A 26365-nucleotide genomic window follows, 5' to 3' on the forward strand; every position below is an offset into this window, starting at 1 on the left:
TTTGATTGATCTCTAATTAAATATGCGACCACAAACTACTATTTCTCGAATTTCAGAATAGAGTAAATAGAATAGATTTCTTCTCTAGGCAATTTATTGAATTTGTAATCAATCATTTAGTAACACAAGATCAAATAATTCAACCCCATGAAATATACAACGCAATTCTTCAATGAGACTTTTATATTATATAAATTGTTCATTACTCAAACAGTACCTATATACTTAACAGTGGAAACAGCCCAGGTTTTATTAAACCTTTCTAATCATCAATTCTGCCACATTAACAATGTATTATATATCATTTTGTCTCATGTATAATTACTCACATAAAATAAGTATTTTATATGTTAAGCTACTTAAATTCACCTAGTAAGTCATCAATCATCATAAAACAACGTATTCCATTATGTACTTAGTATTTGAAATATTCATACCACGTGGTGACTCAGTTTATACCTCGTTAAACTGACAAAAATAGAACACATATATACAAATAGGATTTCGAATTCACAAAATGTCTCTTGGATGCCAATACATCATTAAAGGGATCATCTCTTTATGGAATAATTCAATTATACAGACAATCCCATATTATAAGAATATGAAGAGTAATTATTTTCATAAGCATAATCTTTTAGAGATCTGCAATGATCAAAAATATCCAATGTATTATGATTATTTATGTCTATAAGGGTAAACCTGTACAAAAAAATTATTAATGTAATTTATAAAAGGAAAAGCCTTTGGATATTTTGAATTCATTAAAGTATAATTATTATATGAATGAAAATGGAAGTAGGGGGCCTTGAAAGAATTAGTAGCAGTGATTGAAGTGTAAAAGTAGTTGGTAAGCCTGAATTTATGTAGCGTTAGACCCCGCTTCCTTTTGTAGTGAGAGTGGGGGAAGCGTGGGATATTTTGGTTGCTCTTGTTGCGTGGTGCCTGATGATAGCTCCTCCTTCTTCCTCTCCTTGAATTGAGCTTCTCTCTTCTTCTTCTTTCTTTCCCTTTTCCCCTTTTTTCCTTTGTACTTCCCTTTGTGGCTTCATCTTCTCTTTGGTGTTCATTGAAGAAAGACCACGTTTTTGAAGGATCCTCTGGATTGAAGAATTAATTTGTGTAACTTTGTGAGTAGACCTTGTATAAGACGCGACTAATGAAGTGCAGTCCTCTGGAAAATCTGTTATCTATGGATTTCTTCTTATTCAAGAGGAAATGAGCTTAAGTACCTTGAATATACTTCGTAGGCCCTCGCCTATGGGGATATATTTGAAGGTAGAAATTAAGTGTTGAAATAACCATCGGACGATCCGCCCAATTGAAATAGTGACTGACAAACGCACGCGGTTATATGTATAGATTTCGAATGCGTAAGGTGCCACCTTGTTGCTTAGTAAGTAGAGGCATGGTCGGAGAAGACAAAAGCTCTGGTACTTATTACTAGAGTATTGTAAAAAGGACTTGAATGGCATATTGAATGAATTGACCTGTTTATTTAATGCAAGAGGGGAGTTTGGAATGGAAATGAGTCTCGTACCTCTTGTACTCCCTTGTTCTGACTCCTCCTCAGGGATCCACTTTTGATTAGTCCTTTTTATTAGCTTCTCTACTTCAGGCTATTTATCAAGTTCTGAAGGGGGCACTTGACTTCTACTTAAGAAACGCGTTCATTTCTGAAATTGAAAAAGAAAGAGATTCCGAGACTAGATGGACACTCATTTCCTTTCACAACTCCCCTTTCCCCTTGTTCTGTACTCTTTGTGTCAAACAATCGGAAATAAAGGGATTGATTTTAAACTAGTCTTCAGTTGCATCTCTTATTGATTCATTTCTTTCTTTCGGGGCGTTTGTCGTTTCTAGCATTTGCAGGGGACGTTGATTCTGTTGTAACTAATTGAGTCATAGATAGAGGGGTAGCTGACTGCCAGCAGATTGGCGCCTGTGTATTACACTTACGGATTACATTTAGTCACTCCTGTTCATTTGTCAAGACTGCGGAATGCCACGTTCGGATACCTACTATCAAAGTAACTGGAATCGAGGATCAAGAAGTGAAAGTCCTTAGCTTTTATGTCGTGGGGGTCTACAAAGGAAAGGATCCTACTGTTTGAACAGGTGCTGCACTAGATAAGTAGTCCATCGGTCTGAAGTGAGGGGCTTTTCTCTCATTTGGACTCTTCAATTGTGTTCTCATAGGTGCGAATTAGAATGTGGTAAAACGAATAATGACTCATTCACTTATTTCATTACTTCATTCCGTAATTGTATTTCTTAAGACTCAGCAAGTAATGACTGTATTTTGGTTTATATACATTATCAAATTGAATTATTAACGTTTAAATCGTAGTTACTACAACAGAGCCTTTGCAGGTATTATTTTGGGCGATCGTGTTTTTGTGAGTATTAGAAAAATAGGGTTTTTCAAATTTACCGGTGGTAATTTCTGTGTAGATTATGTCTTGAATTCCATGGGACCTATTCATTTTTCCCTATTTGTGTCTGTGTTTAATTGTTTCCCTTTTCTCCCATATTTTGCATCACTTTTTAGACCCTTTAAGATAGTAATTAAGATGTCGCGTTCTCAAAATGGTAGTGGATCCTATGGTCGAGGTGGTGGTGGAACCCGCTTTAATTCTGGAGGTCGATACGGTGACCGTGGTGGGCAAAGTCGATTTGGAAGTGATAGAGGAGGCAGATTTGGAGGAGATCGCAATGGCGGAATGAACAAAGGAAAGAACCCTGGACAGAATTTGAGAAAACCCGTCTGGGAATCTTACGATTTAGTTCCCTTTGAGAAGCATTTCTATAATCCTCATCCCAATATACTTAATGCTGAAAAGAAGACAGTGGAGGCTTATAGAGACGAAAAGGAGATCACTATTGTTAGAGGACACAATATTCCCAATCCTATATTAGATTTCACGGAAGCAGGATTCCCAGACTATATTTTAAAAGAATTCAAGAGGCAGGGGTTTGAGCGTCCTACTGCTATTCAATCACAAGGATGGCCTATTGCCCTATCTGGTTCTAATATGGTTGGTATTGCGATGACAGGTTCAGGAAAAACTTGTGGTTATCTTCTGCCTGGAATTATTCATGTCAATAATCAGCCTTATCTTGAAGAGGGAGATGGTCCTATTGTTTTGGTTCTTGCACCAACTCGTGAATTGGCTCAGCAAATTCAAGAAGTCGCTAGTGAATTCGGAAGAACTTCTCGTATTAAGAGTACATGTATTTTTGGAGGTGCTCCCAAGGGGCCTCAACTCAGGGATTTAGAGCGTGGCTGTGAAATCGTCATCGCTACCCCTGGGCGTCTAATTGATATCTTGGAGATGGGTAAAATTAATATGCGACGTTGCACATATTTAGTTCTTGACGAGGCTGATAGGATGTTGGATATGGGATTTGAACCTCAAATTCGTAAAATTATTGAACAAATTCGCCCAGACAGACAAGTGTTGATGTGGTCAGCTACTTGGCCTAAAGAAGTGAGACGCCTGGCTGAAGACTTTCTTGATGATTATGTTCACATAAACATAGGAGCAGCTACGCTCCATGCAAACCACAACATTCTTCAAATCGTAGATGTATGCGAGGATTTCCAGAAAGAGGAGAAATTGGCTCGTCTTTTGGAGGAAATAGGTTGTGAACCACATAATAAGATTCTTATATTTGTTGAGACCAAAAGAAAGGCTGATGAATTGACGCGTTTGATGCGACGTGATGGTTATCCCGCTATGTGTATTCATGGTGACAAGCAACAGAAAGAAAGAGACTGGGTTTTGGGGGAATTTAAACACGGTGCAACTACAATACTTGTAGCCACTGATGTTGCAGCTCGTGGACTAGATGTTGATGACGTTAAATTTGTTATTAATTATGACTATCCAAATAATTCTGAAGACTATATTCATCGAATCGGAAGAACTGGTAGAAAAGATAGAACTGGTACCGCCTATACTTTATTCACATCTGGCAACAGTGCAAAGGCTAAGGATCTAGTCGATGTTTTATTGGAAGCTAAGCAAGTAGTAAATCCTAAATTACAAGAACTTGCCCAATGTAGCGGGTTTAATCGTCGTGCTGCTGGTGGTAGAGGTGGTCGATATAGCGGGAGCTCTCGTTATGGTGGGGGCGGTGGAGGCTCACGGTACGGTGGTGGTGGTGATCGTAATGGTGGGTCACGCTACGGTGGTAACAGTAATAGTGGATCTAGGTTTAATGGAGGTGCAAGATATGGTGGTAGTGGAGGTCCTCCAAGGACAGGAGGGGATCGCCGTTGGTGAATTTTAAGTACCAAAGACTAGGGATATTTATAATTGGGCTCTTTACCTTGCTATCCCATTCCTCTAAGTCCTATATTCAATTACTGGAACATTGAATGTTTGAGAAATGGTTATTAAAGCATTTTTTGTCTCAAATTTTTCATTCTGTATATTTTTCCCCTATGTGTTTAGAGGGAGGAAAGAAATCTATTTTTTTTTTGTTTTCTAATCAATATTATTCATGTAATATTTTTGTATGTAATGTATTATCCCTCGTATTATCTCAGAGAAAGATTATTACTTTTTGTAATCTAGTTTTAATTCTCAAGTTCAAAAAGGTAGAATATATATGGAACTAAATATTTTTTAATTCCTTATGCATTTTCTAAAATTTATTCAATAAATTATAATATTTAACTGACGTTAAGTAGTATTTTTATTTCTTCATTTGGTTATCTGATGGGTGGAACTTTGCTAATGGACATCGGTCAAATACTATTAAAAAGTAATAATTATCAGTTTTCACTAAATTATGTAGATGGTGATCATTAAAATACCGATGTAGTGTTTCCTGCTCGTAAATTACAAGTAGTATGATGAGAAGAAAGGGAATTTTGATATAGGTGAGCTAAAGATGTAATGAAATTAAATCCATTATTGTTAACGTCGTAATATATATACTTAATTAGTTAATAAACTTATATCCTAAATAATGTATGATTAACTTTAAAAAATATATAAATAGCCTAATAAGAAGTCTGACTTAAAAAAAAAGGACTGGATTGAATCAAATATATATTAAATTTAGTAATGTTCCCTGATTTTTTAAATATAAATTGAAGAACCAACATATATAATATTAATACTGAATCTTACGAGAAAGAAATGTACTTTTTTATCTATGATACAAAACATATGTTTTCAGATATTATACTTCACTAAACCTATTGGGCATATTTAATTTTATCAATATAATTAAGGTATTATGAAATTAATGATAGCCTTAACGTAAAACCTATTTTGCTTTTATTTAAAAAAAATTAAATGAATATACAGTTTTTTTAATGATTTCTTGTAAGTTGTAATAACGTCTTCATAAATTCAATATCCGTCATTACGATTATGTAAATTAAGATACTTCGAGACTAAGTATCTTGAAGTAAATAACATGTATAATATCTGAATAATGAACGAAATGAGTAGATTTTACTTTTTAAGAGTTGATGGGTATTGATAAGAAGTGGAGTAGGTTTGGGATGTCGAGGTTGAGTGTGTGAAAAGAGTCGGGTATGTTGTATTGTTAATAATTGTATTTTTTTAGCCCTAGCTGTTTTATGGACGCACGCATATGGTAGAGAAAATGGCGATGAATCACGTGACCCCTGGCAGAATTGGAAGGCCTTGGAGGCGCAGGAAATCAATTTTTCAATGGAGAGAAACAGCTGATAAAATGGCTAATTGTAGGACAGACAGCTGAACTTACTTTGAAAGAGAGAGAGCTTCTTGCTTCGGGTTCAGTCTTGTAGTGAGTTTGATAGGAGTAACATGATGACGAGCGTAGGATTGATGAATTCCCTTAATGTCGGTAGACGGGTTCTGTTGGGAGCTCCTTCCTGGAGGAATTACAGTGCTGTAAGCGCCGCTAATGGACAGGTCGTGGCTGTGATTGGTGCCGTCGTGGACGTGCAATTTGATGATAGCCTTCCCGAGATCCTGAATGCTCTGAGGGTTGAGAACCGTGAGCCCAAGCTGATCCTGGAAGTAGCTCAACATTTGGGTGAGAACACAGTTCGTTGCATTGCAATGGACGGAACGGAGGGTTTGGTCCGTGGGCAGAAGGTGTTGGACACGGGTTCTCCAATCAAGATCCCTGTGGGAGAAGAGACCTTGGGGCGTATTATCAACGTGATTGGCGACCCCATTGATGAGCGCGGTCCCGTCAACAGCAAGAGCAAGGCTTCTATCCACGCCGAAGCTCCTCCCTTCTCTGAAATGAGCGTCCAACAAGAAATTTTGGTAACTGGTATCAAGGTTGTGGATCTCTTGGCTCCCTATGCCAAAGGAGGAAAGATTGGTCTTTTCGGGGGTGCCGGTGTAGGCAAAACTGTCCTCATCATGGAACTGATCAACAATGTCGCCAAGGCTCATGGTGGATACTCTGTCTTCGCTGGTGTTGGAGAGAGAACCCGCGAGGGAAATGATTTGTACCACGAGATGATTGAGGGAGGCGTCATTTCACTCAAGGACAAGAGCTCCAAGGTGGCACTCGTCTACGGTCAAATGAACGAACCACCAGGTGCCCGTGCTCGTGTTGCACTTACAGGACTCACTGTTGCCGAATATTTCCGTGACGTTGAAGGCCAAGACGTACTCTTGTTTATTGACAATATCTTCAGATTTACTCAAGCTGGTTCTGAAGTCTCTGCTTTGTTGGGTAGAATCCCATCAGCTGTAGGGTATCAACCCACTCTGGCCACAGACATGGGTACTATGCAGGAGAGAATTACAACTACCACTAAAGGATCTATTACATCAGTACAAGCTATTTATGTCCCTGCTGATGATTTGACTGATCCTGCCCCTGCCACTACATTCGCTCACTTGGATGCTACCACTGTATTATCTCGTGCAATTGCTGAACTTGGTATTTATCCCGCTGTGGATCCTTTGGATTCTACCTCCCGTATTATGGATCCCAATGTCATTGGAGCTGAACACTACCAAATTGCTCGTAATATTCAAAAGATCTTACAAGATTATAAATCCCTTCAAGATATTATTGCTATTTTGGGTATGGATGAATTGTCTGAAGAAGACAAACTTACTGTCGCTCGTGCCAGGAAGATTCAAAGATTCTTGTCTCAACCTTTCCAAGTAGCTGAGGTCTTTACTGGCCATGTTGGTAAACTTGTTAGCATGGAAGAAACAATTAGTGGCTTCCAAGAAATTTTATCTGGTAAATATGATCATTTGCCTGAAATTGCGTTCTACATGGTCGGTCCCATCTCTGATGTTGTTGAGAAGGCTGAACGTTTAGCAAAGGAGGCTGCCGATTCTGCATAAGTTATCTTCCTTTTGTTAAAACTATTTTAGTTGTCAAGAAAATATATTGCGTTTATTTTAAATCACTTTTAAAACAACTTTCCTCGATATATATTACGTGAAGAAATAAAACTGTGAATAAATGTTTTGTTTTTAATTATTAGCTTTTGTACTTTTATCTGGACTAGAAAATATTTAAAGATAGAACAAAAAATGAGCGAAAGGAGATATACTTTAAAAAGGCCACGTTACTGTCAGGTAGATTAGTTGAGTCAACACATTTGCTTCAGTTTAATTGTAATTTCTATAAGGGTCCTATTTAAGGAATTACATGGTTCCTTTTGCTTGTAATAATGTTTACATGTTATACTCATATACCATATTTATTAGTCGTGGAATAATGCGACTTATCGCGCCTTTGATCGCTATCATGATATTCATTATGTATTGTCATCATTTATAAGAAAAATATAATAAATATAAGACTTGTCGTTTCTTAAATCTTAATGTGAGTTGACAATAACCTTTTGACTTGGAATACTGGCTAGGATGCCCAAGATAGAGAAATGAGATCTTCTTGCTTAATTCCCTTATTAAATAATAACAGGTATACGTGAGTCTTGGAATAGCTTGAGAGTCCCTTTGAGGGGCAATTAAAATATGTTAAATACATTTTTTGGCAATCTATTTCCAAATGAAAATAGGGGTTTTTGCGGGTCAAAACTGACAATTTTTAGACCAATTTAAATTTATATTTGATCTAAGGTGCAACATAGATGCTTAATCACTAGTGCGCGTAAGGTAATGGGTAACACTTATGATTAGGTGTGGAGTTCTAAGTGTAAGTCCTTCTTGAACTCGGAATAGAATTGAGAATCGACATCAGGGTAATTTCTGCCTATATCATTGCTAAATAAGGAGTGAGTTCTCACTTCACTGTTTATTTCCTTCATCTCATAGCTAATGAAACGTCATGACAGCTAAGCTGCTCTTCTTTCAAAGATTATTTAAATTGTCAGTGTGACTATAGACTTAAAATTTTATATATAAGGTGAGCCCACGTTAATTTTTGGCTTTTCTTTTTAGCAAACCGGGAGGTCATATTATTTTTATAATTATAACTGTAATATGATAATTCATATTACTTAAATATTATATAGAGCTCAACATAATGTATTTGGAGATTTAAAGAATAAATTTGACCAAAAATTAATGTAATTTCGACAAAAACGGTTAGGTAATATTGAGTGTTTTACGTGATATAATCACGAAAAATAGTGAACTATTGGATGTCAAAATGGGACCATTAAATAAAACCTTAAATTGTCCATAAAAATTATCCCTATGTTTTATTGCATATCTGACCCTAAAATGTATTAAAAATATGCAAGGTTGTGCTCGGTTCATGTTCAGTGGTTCTATTGGCCCCGGGGTTGGTTCTTTTTAATAGAGGCTCTTACCCAAGCAACAATTTAACGTTGTATTAACATAGGCCTTAAGTTACTGAACGTCGTGTAAACGTTAATTTTGGTTGCTCCATGGTTGTGCAGGAAAGTTGTCGAAGCGTTGTATTAATGTTATCTAAAGGTTAAAAGCAACTTTCAAATAAAGTTGATATATGTTGAAACATGTATTCATAAAAGAATGGCATATAAAAAATATATAAGAATAACATATATATATATATAATATAAATAAGAAATAACAAAATGATAATCAAGTGCCGAGTGTTTAATATGATGTTTCAATGCCCAGTGTTGTAAAAAGTTATTGAGTGAGTTTTGTACTTCACTGTTCTCAAGGTAGAGTCATTAGAGAACTCAATAATATGTATTTTTATATCTTCAATAATCTCAGGACAAACACTTTTACTTAATGGTATTCCAATTGCCATCCTATTCTCAGGCTCAGTATTTGACAATAACAATAAGGAATCCTCATGGTTAGAGTCCTGAATTCTGATAGGTTCTTGTTGTGTCGGTTCAAGCTGTTCAACATTGGTTACACTGTTTTCTTGAAACAATTATTCTATCAATCAATTTCGCACAGATTACAACTCTTGACGAACCCTCTTCCACTTCTTGCTGTAGGCTTGTCTGGCTAACCGCTCCTGACTCATTGCTCAAAAATTCATAAAAAAATTAATTTAAAATCATAATTTAGCTTTATAGTTGTAGAAAAAAAATATTTTTTTTGAATAACAGCGACACTAACCACTCAAACAACAACGAGCTACATAATGAAGGGTATAGAGGATTGATAAAAAAAGCAAGCTGAACAACCCTAGGTAATTAATACATGCTCCATTTTACATTCATTCCTAGATATATCTAGTCTTTTATGAATTTAGAATTATTAATGATACAGCTAAAGAATAACTTCAGAGTGACAAATAAATAGTAAGGTCGTTAGGTGGTACGAGTACCCGTAGAATTTTTGTGTGCCAAATACATTTGTTCGTCTATTTGTTTGTGTGTTTTAATCAAAGAAAATATATATTTAGGTAACAGCAAGGTTAATAGAAATAGTATTTCTATTAACCTTGGGTAACAGCAGGTTTGCCTAAAATGAGGTTTGTGGATATTAAAAGGGTTGTTTGATGCTTAAAGAATCCGCGACGATAGAATTTGACATACTTCAGGGGCAAGCTTAGAAACGCGGTGGCGGTGGAGTTTAAACTGTTTTAGGGCCCAACACTTTGCTCTATAACCTGTGGGCTGAAAATATTAAATAGAGTATTTCATGGCGAGTTTTTTCATCATTCAATAATTTTATCGTCGAATATAATATAAATTGCACACGATAATAATATTTTCAAATAAAATTGCTTACAATCATATTACTTACAATGATGTTACTTCACAATGATATTACCCACAACAATTTTTTTCATAGTGATAATGTACACGACAATTTTACCCTATAACGATTTTGTCTGCAAACTTTTTAGCACAACCATTTGTTTTTATAATGTTCATTAATGATTATAATTAATAAAAAATATTTTTCTGCAAAAGAACACTCATTAATTTACCTATAGATTATATACCATATATAGCATATGAGCAATACATGTTTATCATAATATCATTTTAAATTAAATTAAATATAATTTAATATAATTTTTAAGGCAAATTTCCCATATGGTCCTTCGGCAAATTGTTCATTCGGTTAATTGTTGTTCGACAAAATGTCATACGGAAAATTGTCCTTCAGCAAAAATACTTTTGGCCGAAAGTCTGCTAACAGGCTGAAACATACAAAAGTGTATAAAATTCATATCGAAAATTATCAAAAAACAGATTTTATACGAAAAAACTAATTTCACATTCGAATTAAAATTGAATTCATAATTTAAAATATTGATGAAAAAATAAAATTTTGTTAATTTTTTTTTAAATTTATATATTTATATTTTTTGGTCTTATTTGAATTTTGTAAAACTTTTGCTCCTTTGCATAATGTGGTCAAATGGCCAAACAAAGAAATCCTATTAAAAAAATTCACCACGCTTTTCTCATAATTTTGTTTGTTCCAGAACAGAAATTTTTTCTAAACCAAAACAAAAAATCCTTCTTTTTGGGGTGAGGGGGGGGGGGCTACAGCGACTCTAGCTCACCCCTCTTTTTAATTATTTTACTAGCGGAACTACCCGGCCTTACTATGAGTTATAAGGCGTCGACAAACAAACAAAAAGACTTTGCTTGTATAATATAGATATGTACTCTCCTTTTCTTTTTTAATACGATGTGCTGAGCTTTAGATACAGAAGCCACTTGCTATGTTGTTATTTATTAGATTAAGTAGTAACGCCGTTCCAAGCTTAATAAAACTACAAGGCTATACATAACGTTTTTCTGACTTATGTTTGACTGCCACAACCCTTTTTAGTAGTGACGTCAAAGAGTATATACTGTTTCTGTTCATAATATATTTTCTAGTATTATCTGCTTTAATATACCGTTATTATACTCTATGACGTCAAACTATATCTGACTTGCCTACCAGTCGGTACGTTACATCAAATTGAAAATTATAGCAAGCCCAATTACATGATTGTTTAACCTTATATTTCTTTTCAAGCATTGACAAACAGATAAACATCTATGAAAACTTTTCTTCATTAATACAGATATATTATGAATTAGAATACAGATTGCATATTGTATTGTAATATATAGGCAAAGCAAGGCCCTGATTTAAATGGAAATCAATTCATAATCGTTTATACTGATTTGTTATTTATAATAATTATAAATCATTATGTAAGACTTTAATACATTATGAGTGAATAAGTGCAATGTTATTCATTTATTCTTCAAGAAATATTCTCCAGTCTAGTTTTCTTAATTCCCAATTCAAATAAGATTTTTTAACTCTTGTAACAGTACCTGGGTATGGATACAGTTCCAACATTTTACGGATCGTATTCAAATGCAATTAATAAGAAAATAGCAACCATACATATGTGGCTATGTTGGGTGAAAATTTAGCAGGCTTAAGTCAACCAACTCTGAGCAATTTAGCCAAAATTGTAGCAATTGTTTCCGGTCTCTCCCTTCTCTGCAACATATATTTCTTAATCTGTATTTTTAGCTATGCTTACTGTGAAATCGTAAATACGAAATCGACATAATTTGGAGTTAGATCTGCTTTCTCTCTCTCTAAATATTGAATGTATTTTCACAAAAAATAGCCCCAGTCATCACACATCACGTTTGTAACGTAAATTTTATAATTTTTTATTACTTTTGCCTTATAAATATATGAATGCATATTATTGGAGTTTATTCTTTTAATATTGTTAATTGTTTTTTTAAACACAAGTTAAATTAATTATCGATATTCAGGGCCGTTGAAAGTGGCGCGCCCTTCCAATGAATCTTATAAAAGAAAAATATTACTTTCCTTTTTTTCTTTTTCATAATGTTTCCCATTCTATTATTCCCTCGGTAAAATCTTAGGTGGAGTTTGAAGAGTGGTCACGTCTTCCTGATCCTTAAGATATGTATATGACAATACTTATGTTTTATTATTTTTAACTGGTATTTAACTATTTATTACTTTTCTAAGTTATAAAAAATATAAAATAAATCAGTAAAAAAAAAGAAAAAAAAAGTATCTAAGAAAGCTCGCCTTTGGAATTTTTGCCCTAAGAAAGTTTGCCGTAGGATTACTCACCATCAGAAAATTTCCCTCGGAAAAGCTCGCCGAGCAGAGGAATCGTCTTCCTTTATTTAATGTAAATATAATTTACGTTAATTAAGGAAGGTAATTTATTTTATCAATTGTAATTATAATAAATTTATAGCAAAATGGTATTTTTTAACTAATATTTAAAATATTAAAGAACCGGCATCAGCATTTTTCTTACTTTATGTGCATTATTTGTGAGAAGTGGATAGAATCCCTCCATGAGAGTCCAACACATTCCAGATTTCGGTTCTATAGTGTATATTTTACGTACGAATCATATATTAACTCCAAAAGCTCTTTATGGACAAAATTAAACCCGTGGCAATTGATTAATTATTTTTCCAGACGTAAAGAAAAAGTAGATATACTGCAAGTCCAAGTCGAGTGTCAAGTCTTTGCACACAAGTCCAACTCCTTAAATAACTTAAAAGAGTCCATTTTGAGCCCTCAAATTTCATCCGATTACATTTTAAAAGCAGTTTAAAGTTTTTGTTGAGCACATCGTAAACTAGGTAACTTAATCAATCATAAACATGTGAAGAAATCTAATTTTATATTTGGAATTGTAATTTTTTTGTAAAAATATTTTTTTAATAAGATTATGCACGACAAGAGTTTATAAAAATGCAAGGTTATTCCATCATGTAATCGGGTTTCCCAGAATTTTCAATTTGATGTACCGTACCGACTGATATACAAGGAAGACCTATTTTGAAATCATAACAACGGTACTCTAACAGCAACAGTCAAGGAAGACGATATATAGCTACTTTTGCTAACATTTATACTCTTTGACGTTACTATTAATAAGTGTGGTGGAATTCAAACATCAGTCGGAAAAGTGTTATGGTATAACTTTGTATTTCTATTAACCTTGTACACGACTAGTCTTTTTATCCACTCTCAACCTCGACTGTCATAAGAGAAAGGAAAAATTTCTAAAAGCATATGGTAGCTGGTCTTCTATGTTTTTCTTGTTGCCAACTGTTATCTATTATTTAGAGAATATTTATTATATACATTGAATTGATAATTTTATCAAAATAAGTATCAATGACTGAGTATGAAATGATAAAAATTTAAACGAAGGCCCTTGATTGGTATAAATTGATATAAAAATCCAAATCTTGTTTAATAACTTTTTGAGTTCATAATATGTAGAGTCAACTAAACAAGAGTCAGTCAACTTATAAAAATTATTGAAAACAGGTGAAAGAAAAATACATTACATCTTTGTATATTTAAAAAAAGGAGAGGAAACAGAAGGAACAGCTTCTTGCGAGAGGGAGAAGGGGCTGATCATAAACAAATAAAACGGACTCAAATTGATTTTTAACCTAGAAAAGAGTAGTTTAAATCCACTGAGAAAATTGAAATGTCCAAGAGGAAATTTATACATAGTAAAGGGGGATTCAAAACGGGCGGTTTTTGGATTGTAGAAATATAAAACATAAAATATTATATTATGGTCAAAACTTTATTATGAACCGAAAAAACAATCCTCTACAATAATTTCTAGAAAATAATCCCTTTCATATGTTGGCCGCAACTGGCCTTTAAATGGCCCATTCTTTCGCGCCAATTTTAAATGACGCGTTGGAGCATTGTGACCGGAATTTCACTAATAACTTGTTCAATATTTGCTTCCAATGCTTCAATCGTCGCTGGTTTATCCACATAGACTTTTGCTTTTACGTAGCCCCAAAGAAAAATGACCAAAGGTGTGATATCACACGATCTTGGTGGCCAATTCACCGAGCCAAAACGTGAAATTAATTGCTCACCAATATGATGTCCCAATAAGTCCCACACGCGCTGTGGGGCAAGTGGCACCATCTTGTTGGAACCAAATATCGTGGAGACCATGTGCTTCAATTTGAGGTACCAAAAAGTCTGTTACGACAAGCTAAGGTGTTGAGAGTGGGGGCGAATCGATTCTTCACGATCTTCGGCAACACTCTCGGCTACAGCCGCAATATTTTCTACACTGCGAAAATCTAATGATCGTACCCAAGTCTTTAAGTGAAGACACTAATGTCAGATAAACTAGTTGCAAACCATCCAAAGCTACTACTCCCGTTGTTGTGACCATTTAAACACTTGTTTTTTTCCATTTAATGAGTTGTGTATTATAATTCTTGATAATTTTGGCTAAAATAGAATCATATTTTATGATTAGATTTAAAAAAAATTGAATACTTACTGTGAGATAGTACAAAATTCAGAGTTCCATTTCGATATTCGTAAATACTTTTTACTGATAACTTGATCGTCATTTGGTGTGGATGACTCAAAACATTTTTATATGTATTTCTATAAATGACATCAGTACCAACATCCTCCATTAATTAAATGATGGTTCCTCGGGAAGGGATAGGTTTACCCGTGTGTTTCTCCATAAATTTTTTGAACATAGATGATTAGCAATGGATAAGGTTATATTACATGCAATAAGCATCTTTGTGAGATGAAAGTTAAAGTCTGACTTGATGTATGCATCGTTAACTTGATTTTATAGATGAATATCCATACTCTTATTATGAGATGAGAATAATGAGTGGCGTGTAATTATAGACAGGGGACTAGAGGCACATTTATATCGATAAATCCGACAATTATTATATTAATATTGAATAATATAGGCGGGAATGATAACGTTCTTGATAGAAGAAGATATATATTATTTAATCAATGATGCCATGTGTATTTATTCTTTTCTCCTCGCACGCTTTTCTATTCTTACCAAAATTATCAATCTTAAGTATGCCTGCATTTAGCCTTGAAATAGACTATCCTATTACTAAGGGTGATAATTTTGGTAAGATTAGAAAAGCGTGCGAGGAGAAGAGAAGAAATACTTATGGCATCATTGATTAAATAATATACATCTTCTTCTATCAATCATGAACGTTATCATTCCCGCCTTTATTATTCAATGTTAATATAATAATATTAGATGGTGATAGACTATAGAGAACTGAATAAAATGCCTAAAATAACGTTACCTTCTGTCTGGATTTCTGAAAATGGAGGACCTGGAATTTGGAAAATACTTACCGGATGAGAAACAGATGGTTTGTCGGATTTGTCGATATAAATGTGCCTGTAGTCCCCTGTCTAGAGTTACACGCCACTCATTATCCTCATCTCATAACTAGAGTATGGATATTCATCTATAAAATCAATTTAACGATGAATACATCAAGTCAGACTTTAACTTTCATCTCACAAAGATGCTTATTGCATGTAATATAACCTTATCCATTGCTAATCATCTATGTTCAAAAAATTTATGGAGAAACACACGGGTAAACCTATCCCTTCCCGAGGAACCATCATTTAATTAATGGAGGATGTTGGTACTGATGTCATTTATAGAAATACATATAAAAATGTTTTGAGTCATCCACACCAAATGACGATCAAGTTATCAGTAAAAAGTATTTACGAATATCGAAATGGAACTCTGAATTTTGTACTATCTCACAGTAAGTATTCAATTTTTTTTAAATCTAACCATAAAATATGACTCTATTTTAGCTAAACATATCAAGAATTATGATACACAACTCAGTAAAGGGCAAAAACAACTGCTTAAATGGTCACAACAACGGGGGTAGTAGCTTTGGATGGTTTGCAACTAGTTTGTCTGATACTAGTTTCTTCGCTTAAAGACTTGGGTATGATAATTAGGGTTTCCAATATTACATAGTCAATAAATATTACTTTTTTATCACTTAAGGCTTAGCTATGGTTGATGGGATCCAAGAAATGGTGTTAAGAAAACTCATAAAAGGCAAAAACAACTGTTTAAATGGTCACAACAACGGGGGTAGTTACATTGGGTGTTGCATTATAATTAACAATTGTGTATATCCTTCATGATAATAGTATGTTGTTATTTAAGCATAAATAACGGGGGGGAAATCTTTCTTGATGCTCTTAATAAGGAGTAAGATGGCCGGACATTACTACATAATTAGCTTTTGCTCTAAATCTTTCAGATGGATTTATTTCTAACATTTTTTTTATTAGTATATTTATTGTCTAATTTTATGATTTTGACATTTACTTTATTATTAATAATTAGTTAGATCTCATCGGTAGAGATATGTCTATCCTGTGTACAATTCTATATAGCAACTTCCACATGAAGAAGAGGGGTGATTATCTTTTTGATTAAACTCCACGTCTCGCTTGTGTCTTGCAACCTAAAGTTATGCCATATTTAACTGGATTCCGATGTCAGAACAAGAAAATATTATTTGGATCAATCTATTATTTCGATATTCTGTATATATAATTTATTGTTATTAGGTATATGATTCCAATTGTTCAATTTTGTATATTTAACATAAATGTATGATGGTATATTTTTTATTATGTAGATTATATTTAATTAAAGTCTTCTTTTTTAAACTTCGAACTTCAAATATATTTCAAAATACTCTACTTTGTCGTTTCATTAGCTATTATTCTGAGAATAAGGTTCATAATGAGTTACAATTTAATGGAGTGTGACGTTTTCAAATCTACTGTAACGGATAAAAAACGTCGAAGTAAATTATACATAGTATATATTCATTAAACATTTTGCTAATAATTACATTCGTTATACCCTCAAAAATCATAATAAAGCAGGCAGATGATAATCACATCAGTATTTTAAACAATGATACCATATGTCTTTTTTTTCCCCTTTCTCCTTGCACGCGTTTTTCTCTACAATATTATCAACTTTACGGCTATTACACCGGAAGAGTCTTACCCAACGCAATGACCAAAAGAAGGGGATTGAACCAACGTGTTGTAAAAGCGGAAAAGCTTTTGCTCTTATAATGTGCTGAGATTGTTCGAAGTTAAATCTCACCCAAGATCTTAATAGGAGAAATGAAGTGCAAAGTGAGATGATAAGAAGTTGATACTTCGCGGAGGAGATCCTGTTCTAGAGATTAGTCCTGGACGAGGAACAGTCTTTCGATCACTATTTGGCAGGTTGAAAAGTGCTGATCTATCACCCTCAGTAGGATAGCTTAGCAAATATTGCATATCCTCATAACCAAGAACCCTAATTCATCAATTGAATATTATTTATTGTTTCTATATCTATCTTCCTCGCTTTTTTGTGGTAAATCTCCTTGTGAGGTGTTGTCCTTATTTAGGACCGAGGACCTTGGTCCAGTCCAGTCCAGTCCCACTTGTCGGTCCTTAAAGAAGGTAAAATCGATCCCTTGTGACGTCAATGAGGGTGTTTTTCCTCCTTTTAATGATTCTGTTATACAATAAAATAAATTATATAACCAAGTAACAATATAATATGGTCGTATTATATTGTAATATAATGAAAAATATAATATTTTTTTCATGCAATAATCTTAATACATAGTTCCATGTATCATATTTTGCTCAATAAATCAACGATATAATTATGAAAAATTCCAGGGACCGACAATCTTAAGGACCGGTCCCGAAAACTGACGGTCCTAAGGACCGATAGGACCAATTCTAAGACTGGACCGAATAAATAAGGACTCACACAACACTACACATAGTGCACCTGAATTAAGAACTATTGTTAATATTAGCTCCATGTTACATGATCTTCTCATGAAATAAAGCCCACATCTTTATTCAATACTTTAAAAAAAAAAAAATTATTTACATTACAAAAATTTTTCAAATGTGCTATATCTTATGGCTAGCCCATTTTTTGGAATTGGTAATCGGAAGAATGAATTTTCATTTCCTTTGCTGTTCTCATTATTATTTAACTTCTAATTAGTGAACTTCCTTTCCTAATACATTCAATGATATTCAAAACCTGATTGAACATTCGTGCTTGTTCATAAAAGACAGAGAGTAACCTTAAAGATATGTAGCAGATTTATAATTGTAAGTATTTATTGGACTCAGAGTATAATTGGGGATCGACATCGGAGTAATTCTTGACAACATCTTTGTCATGAAACGTCTTGATAGCTAAGCTGTTCTCCTCCATAACATTCTTCAAATTGTCATGGTTTCCATGTTGATTTTTGATTTCTTCTTTTTAACATACCAAAAATACACACGATTTTCATTACAATTCATAAATTTAATGTGTTTTTTAAAAGTAGTTTTTTTTTCAACATAAAGCTAGATTTTAAATTTATTGGAAACGGAAAAGATTTAATTTCCAAATAAGCAGCTTTACACGAGTTTTGACAAGAATGTAACAGGTTTTGTAATTTCGTTTGTACTTATTACTTAGTTCTTTGTGATCAGTCACTGATCCCTAACAAGTTTCTAATCACTTAATTATATCTGATAATTGAGTATTTATTTTGTCACCCTTCTTTAAAAAAATGACTTCGTCCATTCATAACACATAATTATAAATTATAATCTTAACTAATGATTAGGTAAAATGTGAGGCAGTAAGAATAGCATTCTGGAAATACTTATATAAAATAATGCAGTTAGTCTGGGAACGAACTGGATTTACAGAAAATATGAGAGGAACATACCCCCCTTCCTTCAACTAGATTGACTCCTGTTTCAATTGTTGTTGTTTTTGTCCCGCAATTTTGGTTTCTATCCCAATTCTCCCATATTAAGTCAATGCCCTTCTTTTTGTTGATTGAGCTCAAATGAGCGCTTTCATGTGACGTCGGTATTTTTGATGTCGGCAATTTTGGTGGCGTAAATAACCATGTTTTATAAGAAAGAACCCGATTTTTTCATTAACATATTAATATTTGGTGAACTACTGATTGTCAAAATGCAGGGGTGTCTGCAGTCCGCTTAGTCATTAAAAAATATTTTAGTACATCACTACGATGCTATAGTAAGTTACGGTAAGTAGATTAAAATAGTTTGTTATCTTAACATAAACATAATGAGCAACTTGTATTTACTTAAAATGATGAGCTTTTCAGAAATTTTAATTTCGGATCTTAAAGGTGCAAGAGCAAAATTTTTAAGCGCAAATGTATCAGTTAAAACGCAAGATTTGTGCATTTTGTGTAAGCATGGAAGTAATGGCTGTCCCTATGATACCCATAGAAAAAGGATTACCATCCATATTTATGCATAAATCCCTCGATAGGATTTGACTTAAGAAGTAGCTTAGTAGGGTATGTTTTAATTAGTAGTCATTTTAAGTCATGGTGCTAGGTAATTTTGCCTCAAGGATATTTCGATTTAATTTATAAATAAATTTATGGGTGATTTTGTTATTTTTAGTTAAAATTGATGTTCCTTTAGAATTTTTTTAATCAAAATATGTAATGTGTATTACTATAAAACACATTAAATGGTTGTTTTCTGTTGAAAAATAAATGATGAATTCATGTCCCGAAATTTCAATCATACACCAACAAAATCTCAATATTTAATGAATTCGAACCAGAAACGAATAGGTAATCAAATTAGTATAGTAATAAAAATAAAAGTTAATAATCACGGCAACGATTCGTTGTAATTATCATTAGATTTGATGGATTATTCATACTAGAAAAGACTCAGGCATAATATGAGACAAGAGCATAATTCCATCATTATTCCAATAGAAAACAAACATTTAATGGATTTTATAGTAATAAATATTACATAATTTGATTTAGAAAATACAGAGGGAACATCAATTTCAACCAAAAATGAATAATAATTAGGTATACACCTCATTCATTTATCAATTAAGACGAAATATAACTTAGGCAAAATAGTTCAAGGCAAAATTACCGGGCATCATTAGTCATAACAAGTTCAAATTATTATTGTCAAAATTGGGAAAGTGAGGACTAAATCTGACTCCTCAAATCTCGAGGGCACTATGTATTAAGCAATAAATAAAAAAAAACAATATTAAAATTATCAAGGATTTTCCAAAAAATAACACCACTAATTTGAAGGGAAACAATTGATGATTGGTTGATATTAGAGTAGTTTGGAGCATCAAAGTACTCTACTTTGTTATTAATTATTTTTGCACTCGACATGATTAGTTAGTTGTTTGTTTCCCGTTGAAGTGAATAGATGTCGTCTAGAAAGCCGCCTCCTCTCCCTGAAAACCTCGCTGGTCGAGGAAGAGGCGGACGCGGTGGTCGAATAAGACCACCCACAACTCTCATGCCTGGACCAATCCCACGTTCTGGATTAATGGAGGGAGCTGCACCGAGACCTCGTCCACCGTTTCGACAATTTCCATCACTTTCATCAAGCTCTTCAGGCAATTATTAAATTAATTTATTATTTCATCTTGATTATGTATTTTTATAATGAATTTATAGTTCCCGGGGTCGCAGGATCTTCTGAATCGGCTGTTGAATCTGTTACTCAAAAGTTAGGTCTAATGAATACGGATGAGAGTGAGTCTATCGAAGGAACGGGGCGTGGAAGATGCAGAGGGAAACTCTCGACTTGTATGCTCCGCACCCGCCCAGATGACTGCTCCTCAAAAGTGGGTAAGTTGGGGAAAGTGGGAGGATCATTATTAGATATTATATATTAATTATCATCATTTAACCTGATCAAATGAATGCTTTTTCAAAACTGATGACTTAATTTTTCTTTGCATTTGTAGGTACATCTGGAAATGTAGTCACTATTGCGACGAATCATTTCATTATGAAATGCAAGTCTGGATGGAATCTTCTTCAATATCAGTCAGTAGTTTTTTCGTTAGTGATATATTTATAAAAATTATTTGTATTTAATTTAGTGTGAGTTTTAATATCGAAGAGGATCGGACTTATATGAAGAAGAAATATGTGAAACAAGTTGCGAATAAACTACCACCTTATATTTGTGATGGGGCAACGCTATTTACTGTAACTCCGCTCACACATGATAACTCGCCTTTTGAGATTTGTACTAAAAGAGAGGTAGACTTGGTCATAATCTCCCTAAGTTTTAAAACTTCACAAAATCCACTTCTATTTTTATAAGGATGATGGGAAAATGATTGGGATTACCATGAAGTATACTCGTCAGGTGTCTCCCATGGATTTTAGTTACTTTCAATTTTTCAATATAATCTTAAGAAGATGTATGGAAAATCTGGATCTTCAGATGCTGGATAGGAATTATTATGATCCAAATGCCAAAGTTACGCTCACAGACCTACATTTGGAATTGTGGCCGGGGTACATAACTTCTATTCGTAGACATGAAAAAGAAGTGTTACTTTGCTGCGAAATATCCAATAAAATTCTAAGGACAGATACTGTCTATTCTCAGTTAAGGACTGCTTCGGCTACTGGGGATGTTAGGAATGCTGCAACGAGGTTATTGCTAGGAGAAATAGTAATTACTAGGTATAATAACAAAACCTATAAAATTGATGATATCGATTGGAACACAACTCCATCCTCAACATTTCCGGTATAACCTTATTGTATTTTATTGCATCTTTTTGGTCAGTATGTATGTAATATTAATTATAGAAAAGGGACGGCTCTTCCATGAGTTTTTCGGATTACTATCGAGAGAGATACAATATCACTATTAAAGATTTGTAGGATAGTGTGGGATATAGTAGATCAATTTAATAATGTCAGGCTACTTATAGGAAACAACCCCTGCTCATATCTTTGCCTAGAGAAAGGGATCGTAGAGGAGGCAATATGGATAAAAACCAAAGAATTATGCTGGTGCCTGAACTATGCTACATGACTGGCTTGAGTGAATCCCAAAGATCAAACTTTAGTCTCATGAAGGTATCTTACGTTCGTGTTAAATATAACGCTCTAACGCTTATTTTTTTTTTTAGAGTTTGGGAGAGTATACCCGCCAAGATCCAGCGAATAGATGCTCATCTCTAAAGAAGTTTTCTCAAAGGCTTTTATCTTCTCCTTCAGTTAAAGAGGAACTGAAGAAATGGAATATTGAATTGGATGAGTATAAAAATGAGATATTCTGCCATCGTTTATAAACTAATCATTTCCTTGTTTTAATAGCAAATTACGTACGTTTCAGGGAAGATCTCTCCCTCCTGAGGTTATTCTTGAAGGCAGTGGCAAGAAAATTAGTTACCCAGTAGAGAATGCTGATTGGGGGAGTACTTTTCGGAACATGAAACTTTTTCAACCTGCTCACTGTCAGAAATGGGTGGTCATCTCCCCACATAGATTAAGGAATGAAACCAGTGATTTTGTAAAGGGATTATTGAAAGTATCTAATGGCATGGGCTTTCAACTTGATGCTCCAAAACTTTTTGAGATACAAGATGATAGAGTGGGGACTTATGTGAATGAAATAAATTCAACTCTCTGTCTAAGACCCCCACCGCAAATGATTATGGTTGTCGTTCCCAGAAATACTGGGGATGCTTACTCAGCAATTAAAAAAATTTGCTGCGTTGAAAAGCCGATAATAAGCCAAGTTATAACCGGTACTTTGCTTAAAAAACCCAAGGGTCTGATGTCTGTTGCAACCAAAGTGGCCGTGCAGATGGCAACAAAGTTGGGTGCTGAGCCATGGGGGGTATCTATCCCCATTAAAAACACGATGGTTATAGGTTACGATTCCTACCACGACACAAGTTTAAAAGGAAAATCTGTTGGAGCTGTGGTATTTCATATTAATTTATTTCTATTCTTACACAAGTTGTGTTTTTTAGGTATCATCAATTAATGATAGCCTGACTAGATTTGTGTCTTCAGTCACAATTCATCAGCACAATGAAGAGCTACTAAATCAGATAGGTATGTGCATAAGTCGTGCACTCAGAAAATATAATGAAGTGAACAACGCATACCCCAAACGGATTATTATATATAGAGACGGTGTTGGAGATGGGCAAATAGAAACCGTGAAACAAGTAGGTTATGATTTTTTTCATCAAGTTAGTATAAAATTTCAACCGGCTCATTTTTCAGCATGAAATACCTGCAATCAAGGAGGTTCTTAAAAAATTAAACATAACTCCCAAGTTTACATTTATCATTGTATCAAAGAGAGTAAACTCTAGATTTTTCTTGAAAACTCCCCAGAGAATGCTTAATCCTGACTCTGGAACGGTCATTGATGACGTTGTCACACTGCCTGAAAGATATGACTTTTTTCTCGTGTCCCAGAGTGTAAGGCAAGGAACCGTAAATCCTACTAGTTACAATATAATAGAAGATGAGAGTGGGCTCAAACCGGACCACATACAAAAACTCACTTACAAATTGACTCATTTGTATTATAATTGGCCTGGGACTGTCCGTGTTCCCTCTGTATGTCAATATGCTCATAAATTGGCATATCTCGTGGGAACTTCGATCCATCAGGATCCAGACGCGGTATAGTACCATCTTTATATTATAAAAAAATAGTCTTCGCTTCAAATAATAATGAAATTTATATTATTGCAATCTTATTTTTATTCTTTTCAGAGTCTTGATTCTACACTATATTACTTGTAATATAGTTACGCGAAGTCTGAGAAAGGAATTTATTAAGTGAAAAAGAACTGGGATTTGGTTATTTAAAATTCGTCAAGATAACGTTAGATTCAAGGTGGACCAATGCATCTTCATGAAGCATTTACATTTTTAAGGAGCTACGATTTTCAATCTATGTATATGTATAGGATAATTTTCTGTTAATGACCAATTCGTCTATTCTTATGTTAGTGTTAATTATATAGTTTATCTAGAATTCAATTGTTCAAATGTTAATTGTTTTAATTATTACAATGCTTCTACCGAGTTATAATGCTCTCCTAAACCATACATATGCCTGTGGTATGCTAGTATGACTATATCCTCATAATCTTCACCTAGCAGTATAGGTGTTCCCTCTGCCTGTATGACCTCAATTTGTCTTTCCAAAACATGAGACAGGGCATTTAGTTCAACTTGACCTCCCCATATATCAGACTTCGATTCAAGATCGGAGCAATACGTTTCGAATTCTGTGGGAGACAGGATTTTGCCATTTGCATTGGTGAGGAATGGAAGAACTTCGGTCATTGATTCCCTAAGCCTTTTGGCGGCAGATAGTCTTAAGCTTTTTACTGTTTGTCCTCGAACTTGGTCAGCAATTGCTGAAAACATGCAATCTCCATCTGCAGGTATATCTTTCAGTCGGAGTCCTCTATTTGAAAGGATGTCTTTGAGCTTGTCGATCTCTACTTGACGAACCCCTAGTTGGTTCATTTCAGCAGCCAACTTGATTTCCTCTTCTCTATCTTTTTCCTTTCGCTCTTTTTCTTTTCTCTTCTTCTGGGCCTTTGACATTTTAGGATTGACTCCAGGAGCTGGAGCTGCTTCTGGAGTCGAAATCTCCTCAAGAATGGACTCATCTGTCTGTAAAAAAAAGAAATACACTTATGTGAACATATTAATGAGATTCACACAACTGAATATTTGTATTACCTCTTTGACTAGCTGGAGTTCATTACTATGCTTCAGCTCGAGATCCTTCTCAAGTTGCGTTATTTCCTCAAGGGATTCTTTCTTCTTTTTCTTATCTCCTTTGGAAGCACATTTCTTAATGCTTTGAATTTGAGCCTTATGTATAAATAAATTTATATATGTAATTGTATTAATTGTATGCTGTTTCACGCAAACATTATCATAATAATTCATTCACTCATACCTGTAGTTCCTTTTTTTCTTTTCGATGTTTTTTCTTGATTTTCTCCAGTGGGGAGAGCTCTGGTTCTTCATGATCTTGGATGCTAGTCATATTGTTACGTAATCTTTGTCCCAATAATATGATCTATAAATAATACCGCACCCGAACCACCCTTGTCAGATATAGACACGCAGCATGTTATTCCTTAGTTATTTAACATAAATATAACTAGAGGAGACCAGAATAGGTTGTTTGATCAATAAGATCTATAAAAAGCTCGGTATACAAATACAAAATTAAAGGAAATTATAATGGAATTCTCTATAGACTTATGGATTAATTAGCTAAGCTTGTTTTTTTTTATTTCTCTTCTTCAAGGATTCAATGGAGTAAAAAATGACTTCAACTCTTTTTTTCAACCAATATGTTTTATTCTTTTATATTCCCCTTATGTGGGGAAAAAATTCTGTGTGATTATTCTTTCTAGAATTCCATGGCTTAATGGTAGGCCCCTGTGCTTCAACCAAGGTTAGTCCTTTGGATTAAAGTGGCCCTGAATATTAGAGTAACCATATTTTGATTTTTTTTAAAAGAGGATATTGTTAAGGCGTTGATTAATAAATTTAATAATATATTGATTTTATCTTATATTTAAGTTGATTTTAACCTGTGCCATTTGTCGAAATTATAAAACAGTCAACGGAAAAATAAGATGTAAAACGAGGATATATCTGCGAAAAGCAAAATGGGATATGCAATTAATGCACATTTTATTGATTTAAATAATTTTGTGTTTTTTGTCTATGACAAAATAATTGGGAAATGTTTAATTTAAAAAATATATATTTAAATAAAAATCATGTGATTACATCATTATTTGAAAATTTTATGGGAAAATGTTTTTGTTATCAATCTTCAAAAATTTTATTTCAATAAAATGATGATTAGTTATACGAAATTAACTATTTATAGTACTAATAGTTAAATTATAACTTAATAATTTATTTTAACAACGACTATTTATTTCGTTAAGTTAACAAGATAAGATGGTAGTTATTGAATATTCCTAAATGAATTTTTTTAGTAAAACCCCACCACAATATTGATAATATATAATATATTAGTCATGTTATAAAGCAATTTCAATATATTAGTAGGTGTGGATGTCGGTCATCTCTGGATCAAATTTCGAATTCAATCTTCATCAAATGATGATAATTCAAGGAAAAACAGTTAATATAACTAGCAAAAATCTGTCTTGGTCTTCCCTAATTACATTTTTTCTGATGCAGATAGTGATTTAAAATGAAAAT

The 26365-nt window shown here is 33.7% G+C and overlaps 4 protein-coding genes and 1 long non-coding RNA gene across 5 annotated transcripts; 3 read left to right on the top strand and 2 right to left on the bottom strand.

The window, feature by feature from the left end:
* The first annotated feature begins 886 nt into the window (after nt 1-886).
* Nucleotides 887-4689, top strand: LOC121114452 (probable ATP-dependent RNA helicase DDX5). The gene is made up of 2 exons (XM_040708428.2): nt 887-1130; nt 2552-4689. The coding sequence occupies exon 2, from the start codon at nt 2574-2576 to the stop codon at nt 4287-4289; it is 1716 nt and encodes a 571-aa protein (XP_040564362.1). The 5' UTR covers nt 887-1130; nt 2552-2573; the 3' UTR covers nt 4290-4689.
* Nucleotides 4462-5104, bottom strand: LOC121114455 (uncharacterized). The gene is made up of 2 exons (XR_005863262.2): nt 4826-5104; nt 4462-4763 (listed from the first exon to the last, which is right to left on the bottom strand). It is a non-coding gene; the product is annotated as an uncharacterized lncRNA (long non-coding RNA).
* A 599-nt stretch (nt 5105-5703) lies between these two features.
* ATPsynbeta (ATP synthase, beta subunit) lies at nt 5704-7453 on the top strand. Its single transcript, XM_040708429.2, has one exon. The coding sequence runs from the start codon at nt 5814-5816 to the stop codon at nt 7329-7331; it is 1518 nt and encodes a 505-aa protein (XP_040564363.1). The 5' UTR covers nt 5704-5813; the 3' UTR covers nt 7332-7453.
* Nucleotides 7454-20347: 12894 nt separating this feature from the next.
* Nucleotides 20348-24136, top strand: aub (piwi like RNA-mediated gene silencing protein aubergine). The gene is made up of 12 exons (XM_040708426.2): nt 20348-20715; nt 20777-20950; nt 21070-21151; nt 21208-21370; nt 21435-21869; nt 21932-22002; nt 22057-22204; nt 22258-22385; nt 22445-23057; nt 23107-23307; nt 23366-23773; nt 23867-24136. Exons 1-12 carry the CDS (start codon nt 20523-20525, stop codon nt 23894-23896), a joined length of 2646 nt encoding a protein of 881 aa, XP_040564360.1. The 5' UTR covers nt 20348-20522; the 3' UTR covers nt 23897-24136.
* LOC121114451 (deubiquitinase OTUD6B) lies at nt 23814-25287 on the bottom strand. Its single transcript, XM_040708427.2, has 3 exons — nt 25074-25287; nt 24851-24985; nt 23814-24781 (listed from the first exon to the last, which is right to left on the bottom strand). The coding sequence occupies exons 1-3, from the start codon at nt 25161-25163 to the stop codon at nt 24164-24166; spliced, it is 843 nt and encodes a 280-aa protein (XP_040564361.1). The 5' UTR covers nt 25164-25287; the 3' UTR covers nt 23814-24163.
* Between the last annotated feature and the right edge of the window lie 1078 nt (nt 25288-26365).

This window comes from Lepeophtheirus salmonis, chromosome 3, assembly GCF_016086655.4.
Source record: "Lepeophtheirus salmonis chromosome 3, UVic_Lsal_1.4, whole genome shotgun sequence".
Classification (NCBI taxonomy): Eukaryota; Metazoa; Arthropoda; class Copepoda; order Siphonostomatoida; family Caligidae; genus Lepeophtheirus; species Lepeophtheirus salmonis.

Bases quoted from the DNA above. Each gene is read 5' to 3' on its own strand.
- LOC121114452 (XM_040708428.2), top strand. From the start codon at position 2,574: ATGTCGCGTTCTCAAAATGGTAGTGGATCCTATGGTCGAGGTGGTGGT.
- ATPsynbeta (XM_040708429.2), top strand. From the start codon at position 5,814: ATGATGACGAGCGTAGGATTGATGAATTCCCTTAATGTCGGTAGACGG.
- aub (XM_040708426.2), top strand. From the start codon at position 20,523: ATGTCGTCTAGAAAGCCGCCTCCTCTCCCTGAAAACCTCGCTGGTCGA. The intron at 21,152-21,207 runs GTCAGTAGTTTT...TATTTAATTTAG, and splicing joins TGGAATCTTCTTCAATATCA to TGTGAGTTTTAATATCGAAG. The intron at 23,308-23,365 runs GTAGGTTATGAT...CTCATTTTTCAG, and splicing joins AAATAGAAACCGTGAAACAA to CATGAAATACCTGCAATCAA.
- LOC121114451 (XM_040708427.2), bottom strand. From the start codon at position 25,163: ATGACTAGCATCCAAGATCATGAAGAACCAGAGCTCTCCCCACTGGAG. The intron at 24,986-25,073 runs GTATGAGTGAAT...TTTATACATAAG, and splicing joins AAGAAAAAAAGGAACTACAG to GCTCAAATTCAAAGCATTAA. The intron at 24,782-24,850 runs GTAATACAAATA...TTTTTTTTACAG, and splicing joins AACTCCAGCTAGTCAAAGAG to ACAGATGAGTCCATTCTTGA.